The sequence below is a fragment of the Antennarius striatus genome, chromosome 16, assembly GCF_040054535.1.
Source record: "Antennarius striatus isolate MH-2024 chromosome 16, ASM4005453v1, whole genome shotgun sequence".
Lineage (NCBI taxonomy): Eukaryota > Metazoa > Chordata > Actinopteri > Lophiiformes > Antennariidae > Antennarius > Antennarius striatus.
The window spans coordinates 6,221,417-6,231,963 of record NC_090791.1 but is presented as its reverse complement, the minus strand read 5'-3'; the positions used below and the strand labels follow the sequence as shown (position 1 = coordinate 6,231,963).

Here is a 10,547-nt window from a genome sequence, read left to right as displayed (position 1 = left end):
TTCGAGTGTTTATAAATTAATTACTTCCTGTATTTACCAGCCGCCGGCTGCAGTGATTGGTCAACAATGGACCAATGAGCTTGAGCCTTCGTTACCATTCTGGCATTTTTGAACGTTTCCTGTTTTAATCTAAAAGCAAGTCAGGCAAAACTAGGACTTTCTCAGCATTTTTATTTCTTTACACTTTTTTGCATTGCTTTTTGACAACAGGTGGCAAGTAAATATGTTGCGACGTAAAGGTCAGTGATTGATGGAGATAGTTGAGATAGATTTTTTTTAAAGTCAAACACTTGGGTAAAGATGGACATGACTGCAATAGCACAACTTCTGATTTGTGGAATGAGCCCCACACATTTGTTAGGATCTTCAGTCTAAATGTAAAACTTTCTAAACAACTAATTTCAGTAGTAACACAGAAAATCAATATATAAAATCAATAAAAATGTATAACAAGTAAATAAAAATATTTGACACAAAATAAAGTGCAAACCATCTTGCATCATGACCAATGCACCTTTGTGGATAACATAAAGACTTTTTTGAACACACACTGCAAAATTCATCTGAAATGGATCTGAATGTGTTAATCCACAAAATAATTAAGTGGCATAACAACAATTCATGAACTAGAAGCATCCACAGGCCGAACTGTACGTCCTTCTCTGGAGACCCTTTGGTCTGATGCGGGGTCATCCACAAGGGGGCAGTCTAAGACAGCTCTGAGCCTGGGGTTCCAAAACCATCAAAAACAGTTTTGTCTGTCTCACAACGAACAAGACCTCACCACAACTATGCTCTCAACATATCTACTCCTGGAACTGTGTAAAGTCACCTACCTTATCACGGACGAGGGTGCTCAGCTTTGTGCAACCGGGCACAAATGATTTGCATATCATCATACATTTAAACGTAAACCAATAAATATAGCATCGCCCCTACAAAAAAAAAAAGACTGGCACTTTTTTTTTTTTACACATAACAATGGACAATGAATGTTTGTATAAATGGCAAAAGAATGAGTGAATCAACATTTATAGCCTAATCTCTTCTAAGCCATATCATCCTAATGGTTCTTTTTACACTCCTAAGCACACTCAATACTACATTATTCACCCAACAGACTGAACTATACCAATGCACATGTCACTTTGACCAATGGAGACAACATTTAAAACACAGTGTGTCTGCTCATCTTATTGCAACCCTGTCCTCTGTCTTCTCTTCTTGTCTGGAGCGCATGTAAACTTATTAACTGGGGGACACTAAAAAAACATTATTAGCACATTGCATAGTGTCCCTGTGCAAGTTCGTTCTTATCAACCTCTTAAATTCCACTTGATTCAGCCCTTATGCAGAGCTGAGGCGAACCAGCTGATCCACCTTCTGACTCCATCACTGCAAGCATTTTGGTCACTTGGTCCAGTTTCTGGTACATTTGTTGTGTTTGTGACTACATGATACAACCCTGAACTGTCTAAGTAACTGAACTCTAAGGGAATGCAGTTTGAGCTGAGCTAAACAATGAAATGTGAGTAATGCCCATTTATAACTAAGTCCTGTCTATTTACACGGTTAACCAGTAACAGTTGGTTTGAAAGTTTTGTTCACAGTGATCACTACCTTCATGTCTGCTTCATTGTTTTTTTTTATACTCTCTCCTTTGCCATGTAGTTTCAGACATGCAGTAAGACTTTTTTTCCTATATACATCGCATTGCAATGAACAGACAGTACACAGAGACCTACGCTATGATACTATGAGTGCACATCTTTGTTTGCGCCGTAAAATGCAGACAGGTCATGTGATATCTATTTGGTGTTATTTCTTCAGGCCTTCACGCCTCGCCTCCAAAGTTAATTCATGATATGTTGGTTTGATGCTACAGCAAAAGGCATTACATGGAAGAGTCTGTCTCTGTCCCAACCCTTCCGATCACGAGTGATGTTTGCTGGTCCGGCTGTTGCCTTTATCCGTTTGGACCGTGCAGACGTTTACTGAGGTGGCCGTCTGCACCCCCCGACGTCCGGCCCCAAACGAAGACTCCGGTTTTCCTGCTGTGGTTCCTCGGCTGCCTCCCTCTTGTGAAGCCCCTTTCAGCACTGTTTTGGCCACACTTGTCAGCTGGGTGACAAAACTAGTCTTATCCCCTGGAGACATAGGGCGAGATTTGTTGGAGCAAGGCGAGGCTGCGTTGGAGGACGGTGACGTGGGATTCTCTTCCAGGACCTCTAGGTGGGGCCGGTCATTCTTGCCTATGCGGTAACTGTTAGAACCCTTCTCCGCTTTGGTTCTTGCAGCGGCTGGTACATGAGCTGCAGTGCGGCCTTGAGCCTGGGTGGGAACAGGGGGTGCGGGTCCTTTGACTCTGGCTGTCTCTGTTGCTTTCTCACTCCCAGTCATGCCTCCTTTCTCGCCCATCTCCGTACCTTTACGAGCTTTGGTTTGCTCAGCCGATGGAACTTTCTGCGTGTTGTTTTTTTCGATGCTGGCAGTACCTTTGACTTTCTCTTCGGACTTCTCCTGAGCTTTGGTTACAGGTCCACTGTTTGCCTGTGCACCCTGTTGTTTGCTGTCTTGTTGCTGGAGGCCCTTTGATGAGATGGATGTTGAGGTTTTGTCACTGACTCTACTCTTGGAGACTGTTGCCTCAGGTTTGTGAGGTTTGTCCCCGGGGCCCTTAGCCTCTGTAGTGGATGAAAACAGGGCTGGACTAGACTTGGTCTCGGCTGCAGCAACACTTATGTCTTTCTTTAGCCCAACAACATTGGTCTTGGACTCAGCATCGCTAGCCACACTATGAATTAGCGACCCAGTGGACTCGGATCCTGTGGTTTGGGCATCTTTCTCTCTTCCTGTCACCAGTGTGTCACGGCTAAGAGGAGACTCCTGCCTTCCCAGCCTCCTAACAGGTTTCAGGCTTCCAATTTCCCCTCCCATTGGTGGGGAAGGAGAGGATGATGATGATGGAGACGGTGGAGCAGGACCATTCTCTCCTTCCATCTCCAGCAGACTCTGTAGGCTGTGCTCACAGTGGAAAGACTCTCTCCTGTAATCACCGTGCGCCACCTCCAGGCTATGCTTGCGTAATGACACCCCACCCGTCAGAGGGGAAGGCGACGACGATGATGAAGATGAGGAAGGCAGCACTGGCGTTCCCAGCTTTTCAGCTGACTGCACCCGCTGCAGCAGGGGCGACCTGGGCGGCTCTGCGCTTTTGGGACGGGGGCGGGCAACAGGAGGCGAGGAGTGCAGCTTGGCGGGAAACATCTGTGTGGTGTTGGAGCTCCCGACCGTGTGGCCGGTGAGGGGGGGCGGGGATGAGGTGGTCGGGGAGGGGGTGTGAGCCAATGGGGATAAAGGGATGTTGCCAGCAGACTTGCAGCGGGCCGAACGGTACTGACGGTGGAGTTTGGGGGACAAGCCGTGAAGGGAGCTGGGCCTCATGTGGTGAGAGGCTGCTGGGGAGTTGGGGGTACTGGATGCTGGGGAGCTGCCCTGGGAGGAGGTGCCTGAGGGGAGAAAACGGAATTCATTTGAAACTTTATGATTAAAACGTGCTGTTGATTAATTTCCGTTCCATCGGGAACTGAACCAATGAAACTGCTGACAGCATCTGCTTTGCTTTTTTTGTCTCTTATACTGAAACCATGCAACCAATCACAATGAATGAAGCTCAACACCTTGTGTCTTACTTCTCAACAAGCCGTAGTGATGTAATCCATGGTAGATCAACAGATGACAATATAAGCCAGCACTTTTCTGACTTCACCTGACCACACCCAGCAGTAATGCTATTCGCTGTGGTGTGTTTCACAGTGGAGTTCATAAGTTCTACATTAAATGTCTATTGACATTTTTTTTTTCTTCTCAATATCCACGTATATCATCGAGATTGAAAAATGCGTTGAGTGCTTTCTATACTCATTAGAAATGTGCAGAGTCAGTATGTGATTTTTTTTTTTAACTCATGTATTATGTACGTCCATTATTTATTTACATGCTTGCAGGTACTTAGCTACATTTGTTGGCCCTTTGTTGACAAGAAACTGTAATCACCGCGCCAGGTACAACCCGAAAGTCTTTACCAATCATCAGCACATTAAAACAAAGAACACTGTCCAACAGTAGCATCAGTGGTCGGAAACTCCACACAGAACATTTCAGTGTCTCTTCATTCAACATGCGAATTTAAATTCAGCATTCCCACATGTCTGCTTCTTGATCTCAGAATATATTTTCCTTGAAAAGGGATTGTTTCAGACTGTCCAACCAGGTGAGGTTTTCCATACTAACCCAGGTAAGGGGATTCGAGAGCTGAGCGGTAACTCTGGGTGGGGGATCGAGCAGAGAGGCTGTGAGTGGGGGAGCCTGGGAGGCTGTCTCCAGACGAAAGGGAGCGATTTAAGGAGGAGAGACTACGGCTGGTGTGGAGCAGGTTGGACTGTTTGGTGATTTTCCTGAACAGAGAGCTGCGCTTCTTACTGAAAAGACAAAAAGTTATGTGGTGAGGTTAAAAAAAGCATGCAAAACGTTTATGATGAGATGCTATTGAAACGCATTTATCTGGTAGAAACACACTCTTGTCCCTCCTTGGCTCCTGTCCTCTTGCTGCGCCTTGCCATCTTGGATTTGTAGCTGGACTTGCGGGCAGGACCAACTTTTATAGAGGTGTTCTCAAACGGAGTCGTTGTGACTGTCACTTTGTTTCCGCTCTGTAGATTTGAAACATTATATAGATATAAATCAGAAAATTGGAGCTCAACCAACTTACAGCAGAAGGAAAATAAAAACCTTATGTATCCATTAGGTCAGACTGATTCCTCACCTTCAGGATGAGTTCCACTACCTCAGTGTGGACCAGACCGTGAACTGACTCCCCGTTTACATGAGTGATGAGATCACCAGCGTTGAGTCCAGCATCCTGGGCTGGACCTCCATCCTCCACATGCTGAGATTAGAAATCAAACAGATTTATATTATACAAAAACCCCTAGTTTTTTGCATGTTTGAGCTCTAATGGAGGCTCATAGGACAGAAACAAACACACTGTTAACACCGGGAGAAACACCAAAGCATGATATTTGTTATAATGGATGATGCTCATAGTTTGAGACCAATTGATGATCATGTTTCACGCGTATTTCATGGTTGTTCCACAGGATTCCAAATTTGTTCCACTTCTTTTGTCATTGAATGTTATGTTGACAATTTGGTTTGTTTTTTTAAGTCGATCTTAGACCGAGGAAGAGTTGATACAATTTTCAGATGATGATTTTTTCATTCTCACTGCAAAAGGACCTTTTTCTAAAAATATACATCAATTAAAACAGACCTAGTCAGACATTATGTTCTGCCACTATTGTCAGGGACATAACAGGAAGGCTGTTCATCCCCTTCCCTGTTCTCTTACCCACACCATGTGATGTACGCTGTACACATCACTGTCTCCCATGTAGACTCTGATGGCTCGGAGTGTGAAGCCATACTTCTTCCCACAGCGATGAATGGTGATTGGAGAATGCAGGACGTTGACCATGGGGGAGTAGTCTCTGCTGGGAGAGGAGTCTCGGGAGGAGGGGTTGGATGACAGCGAGCGAGGAGACATGGGGCTCGCTAGCGGGGAGGCACCGTGCTGCTCCACTGAGGAGAGAGAGTTGGAGTTAAGCTTCGACTGCAGTCGTTCATTTATTCTTTGCTGAGATCATTGAACCAGTAGGGTTACCTGCAGGAATGATGACAGACAAAGCTGTAGCAGAGGCAGATTTGATCACTTTGGTTCCTGGACGTGGGTTACGTTTCTCCCCTTCAGCTGAGAGGTGCTGGTGTCGAACTCTGCGCAGCACCAAGTCAGTGGTGGCCCCGCGGGGCCCCTGTGTGTCTGGAAGCCCCATGGCAGTAGCACTGCTCGGTAAAACCAGCGATGAATCAGCTGGTCTCAAATGCTTTTCTGTGACAGGAAGTTAAAAAAAATGCTCTCCTTATGAATTCAAATCAAACACAGGTTTATGATAACAAGTGATGTCATGCTGTTCCCCTAACCTCCAGCCGCGAGTCCGTTGCTATCTTTAAGGAACGGTCTAAGATCGCCTTGAGAGTGGATGGCTCCAATTGCCCCTTCCAGAGAAGCCCCCCTGGTCTTCACTGGAGGCTGTTTGCTGGGGATGGACAGCTCAGAGTCAACTTCCAGAGGAGAGGCCAGGCGGTGCGTATCCATCAGGGCAGAGAAGCGTCTTCGGGCCCCGGAAGGTGGGCTGAATTCGCTCTCGGTGAAAGAGGACTCAGAGCAGGACAGGCGCTTCCTGGAAAAGAAACACATTCATTCTTTTGCATAAAGTTAATTCAATTAAATCTGTGGCTGAAGAAATTTTGCAGGGGCAGCAGCATAATAGTTCTTTGCAAGGTGGTGGCTTTGCTAATGCAGTCAGTTGGAGCCAATGCAAGTGCATAAAAAACAAACAAACAAATATGACATCATAAGCGATGTGTACACTACAGGAGAATATAGGGATCAACATTAATAGTCAGTCTGACCACGGCTGCTGATCCTGCAGAACGTTCAGTGATATTAAATTACATTATATTAATATAACACCTCTCATTTCTGCCAGAGTCATATTAACACCTTTATGCTCTCTGAAATGTTCAGTGTGGACCCCTGGAAATAACTCTGCCTAGTATGAAAGTAGCATTAATGGTCTCATTATGTGAAGCTCAATATAAGCCAGAAGAGGTTTTATAATCATTGCAGAGCTGTTACCAACATTGCAATCAAATAGCATTAATGGTGCTCCTCCCTCAAGATTAACACTTTTAAGTTTGCTGCATTATGTAATCTACAAGATCTGATAACCAGAAATATTTAAGGTAAGGTCCAAAACATTCAGGCCACACAAGACCTACAGGATGGACCCATGGCTTCGTTTGTATTTTTTTTAAACTAAAAAACCGTATAAATGACATCAGAATAAACATTTATCATAACATGAAACATGTCTGAAATCTCACATCTCAGGTGATCCAGTTCTCCAGCTCTTATCCCTGAGGGTGAAGCTACCCAGACTTTCTCTCTTGGCCACTCGGTCCTCCCTCGGGACTTTGTGCTCTCGTAGAGTCACGCCAGAGGGTTTATGTTCCAGAGGGGACAAATGCTCCATACTGCTGTACACCTGCAGGTCCACGACAGTTAACATTATAAAGCTACATGGAATGATGGATCCTCATTTAAATGTGCCAAACAAGCTCAGTGCTGCCATAAAGGGAGGTAGGAGCCGTGCTTTAATGTGACCTTGCTGAAACGAGGGGAGCAGGATGAGAAGCGATGGATCTCTACGGGCTCGTCGTCGTTGGTGTCGTCCTCGTCGTATGACTGCACATGATGGTAGCGCTCGGATCGGGCTGGCGAGGAAAGGTAACGACAACGGGTGGCAGTGAAGAGTCGACTCGGCTGTGCTCATAAATATTCATCTTACTTGATGATCACACATTATGAGCTAATTACATTCCAAATGAAGCAAAAGTCACTGCGTACTGAATAATGAACCTTCATGCTTAGCTGAAACATTCACATTAACAGCTGCCGATTTACGTTTACAGAAATGACACAGAAGCCCCAGCGAGGGTGGCAAATATGTTGATGACTGAGAGGCTGTGGGCAGTTTTGATTTTCCTAAACTCAAGGCGGTGTGGTCTGTGTCTGGAGTCATCAGCAGCAGACGTACTGTCAAAATAACTGGTGTCTTCCTCCGACTCCAGGTGAGGGATGAACTCCGCTTTCTGTCTCAGCAGGCTGTTCCAGTTCACCTCTGTGAAGAAGGAGTGCTGCCTCACTTCAAAAGCACCGCCTAGAGGGCAGAGGAGAGGATGGAGAGACGAGGAGGGGGGAGACAAAGACGGAAAGGTAACAACGGCAGACAGAAAGGTAATAACAGCACCCCTAAAGCCGGCTGGGGCACTTTGATGAAGACTGACGTTGACAGATTTGGGTAAACCTGAACCTGGGCCACGGCGTTCTAGGTCAGTGATTTCCATGAGGGGTGAATGAACCCCAGAGGCCTTTTCTGCAGTTGCCAGAGTGTGAGTTAAAAGACTGTGTAGTTGACAGTGACGTAATGGAACATAACGGATAAATAGTTGAAACTGTTTGCCAAATGAATGGATAAACATCCAGATTCTGCCCAATTCAAGAAGTAATATTACAAATTCAAAAATACTGGATGTACTAACTGACCTGTGCCTAACCGAATCAGCGGATTGGTCTGCAGCAGTGAGGAGATCAGGTGCTGGGCGTCGACAGGAAGAGCCTCGTCCCCTTCTGGCCACACGATGTCATCTACCAGCAGCCGCAGAGAGACAGAAGGCAGGAAGTCAGGAAAAAATGTGAGAAAAAGAACATTCAAAGAACAAACATCCACATGTGAATCCTCCCACCTGTAATGACCTGACCGAACAGCTCCTCAGGAGTGTCTCCAAAGAAGGGAACGCAGCCCACCAGGAACTCATACAGGATGATGCCCATAGCCCACCAGTCCACTGGTTTCCCGTATCCCTGACGAAGAATAACCTCAGGGGCGATATACTCTGGAGTTCCGCACACCTAAAGGAAGAATCCACAAATCTAATTAAACTTTGAGGGTTTTTCTTTCTGAAAATGTAGAAGATGTAGGTGAAGTCTGTCTTTTTTGAAACTACTGTACAGTGGTGGTCATATTTCTTCCCAGATAAGCAGATCACTTAAAAGATGGCAAGACAAGAAGACAGCCCTGTGCTGTGAATGCTAACAGAATCTACTGACTACCAAAGTGTGAGCATAAGAAATAATGAGGTTTCGATTCAAAGCATGAGCGCTGCATGAAAGGCTGGAGGGAAAAAAAACTCGTCTAAAAGAGAAGTGATTACAACAATGGAGGATATCCTGGTATTTTGTTGTGCAAACTGCTAATGACCTAATCGCTTGAAGCTTCAGTTGTGCCCGGCACACAATTACATGGACTATGTTTGTACAGAAAGTAATACGTTTCAGACTGCAGATGAATAGTTTGGGCTACAATAACACCCCAAAACAAAATTTCCATTAAAAGAACAAGTGAATATAAACATTTTCATTTTCGTGTTTATCATACCTGTTTATCCAAGAACTCTCGAGTGTCCTTCTCTATGTGTCCTTCATACAGATTGGTGGTCAGACTCATCAGGCCCATCTTAGAAAGGCCGAAGTCTGTGAGCTTGATGTGACCCATTGAGGTAATCAGGAGGCTGGGAGTAGAAACAGGTTAAAGCTCTCATTTTTTCTACACTGTTTTGAAATGAATGTAATATGATGAATCACATCGCAGAATGTATTTAAGAATGAACTGTCTTACTTGTCAGGTTTGAGGTCACGGTGCACAATGCCATAGTTGTGTAAGTACTCCAGTGCCAAGACGGTCTCTGCAAAGTACATGCGTGCCATTTCCACAGGCAGCGCCCCGATGTTCTTCAGCAGAGTGGCACAGTCTCCACCTGAAAGCATCATCTGATTAGTCCAGCAGCTGACATGAGCAATTACAACGACTGTCTCCTGGTAGCCAGACCATAGACAATTTCATTTTCCACTCAGGCTGATGACTAACACACACAAGAACGCACAAGCATGTTATCAAAAGGTTGTTTTCTGTGCTTTGACTCCTGTGTAATATAATCAAGAACATTAACTTTCATCAAGCCCCCCCACTGTAGGAAATACTCTGTTTGCATAGAGTAGAAAAACCCTCAACCACCACCATAGGTGCATGACAAAAAAATGACATGAAATGTTTCATCCCAGTGAGGCTAAAATGTAAAAAAAAATAAGAAAATTAAAGCACTAAGCTAGACCAATGAGCATGATAATCATTATTTCTTACAGCAGATTTTATTCCTATTTTTTTATTTTCCCAAAATCTTTCTGGGGCTGTTTTATCAACCGCAGTTTACATTATGTCTCAGGTGGGAGTGGCCCCCCCATTTCCTTTGGTCGTTGCATTGTGGGAGAGAAGATGCTCTTTTTATTCTGCTGTCAAACTGACTGGTGCAAATAACCTTTATTTAATCTCATCTGAAAACCTGACAGCATCTAACACAGACGGATGTGATGCTACAGAAACCACAACAACAAAGCTTGCACAGAATTTCCCCTGCTGGCAGCACGCCTCCTGTGCAACCTGCACTTATCACACACACACACACGTTTACCTTCTACGTACTCCATGACCATGCAGAGGTGCCGGCGGGTTTCGAAGGAACAAAACATGGAGACGACAAAGGGATTCTCCGCGAACGTGAGGATGTCTCGCTCCACGAAGGCCTGCTGGATTTGGTTCCTCAGGATGAGGTTTTGCTTATTGATCTTCTTCATGGCAAATCGCTGGCGAGTTTCCAGGTGACGCACCAGGTAGACAGCACTGTTACCGATGGAGACACGTGCATTATTTCTTATGCTGTGACCTCTGCTTTGCTTGCTTACATCATCTCTGCCTTTATCTGATTGGCGGATGTAGAAAAGGAATCCCTTCCACATCAAAACATCCTCA

At 45.1% G+C, this 10,547-nt stretch overlaps 1 protein-coding gene across 1 annotated transcript in view; it reads right to left on the bottom strand.

The window, feature by feature from the left end:
- Positions 1 to 162: 162 nt before the first annotated feature.
- LOC137609735 (microtubule-associated serine/threonine-protein kinase 1-like) overlaps positions 163 to 10,547 on the bottom strand; it is a 36,397-nt gene continuing 26,012 nt past the window's right edge. Inside the window, exons 13-27 of the mRNA XM_068336978.1 lie at positions 10,210 to 10,418; positions 9,360 to 9,498; positions 9,120 to 9,252; positions 8,428 to 8,593; positions 8,228 to 8,329; positions 7,719 to 7,841; positions 7,286 to 7,395; positions 7,006 to 7,166; positions 6,040 to 6,299; positions 5,723 to 5,947; positions 5,411 to 5,640; positions 4,826 to 4,948; positions 4,579 to 4,712; positions 4,294 to 4,481; positions 163 to 3,509 (exon numbers count right to left, since the gene is read on the bottom strand). Of these exons, the coding sequence (XP_068193079.1) occupies positions 1,933 to 3,509; positions 4,294 to 4,481; positions 4,579 to 4,712; positions 4,826 to 4,948; positions 5,411 to 5,640; positions 5,723 to 5,947; positions 6,040 to 6,299; positions 7,006 to 7,166; positions 7,286 to 7,395; positions 7,719 to 7,841; positions 8,228 to 8,329; positions 8,428 to 8,593; positions 9,120 to 9,252; positions 9,360 to 9,498; positions 10,210 to 10,418 (3,880 nt within the window). The 3' untranslated portion in view covers positions 163 to 1,932. The remainder of the gene's footprint in view (positions 3,510 to 4,293; positions 4,482 to 4,578; positions 4,713 to 4,825; positions 4,949 to 5,410; positions 5,641 to 5,722; positions 5,948 to 6,039; positions 6,300 to 7,005; positions 7,167 to 7,285; positions 7,396 to 7,718; positions 7,842 to 8,227; positions 8,330 to 8,427; positions 8,594 to 9,119; positions 9,253 to 9,359; positions 9,499 to 10,209; positions 10,419 to 10,547) is intronic.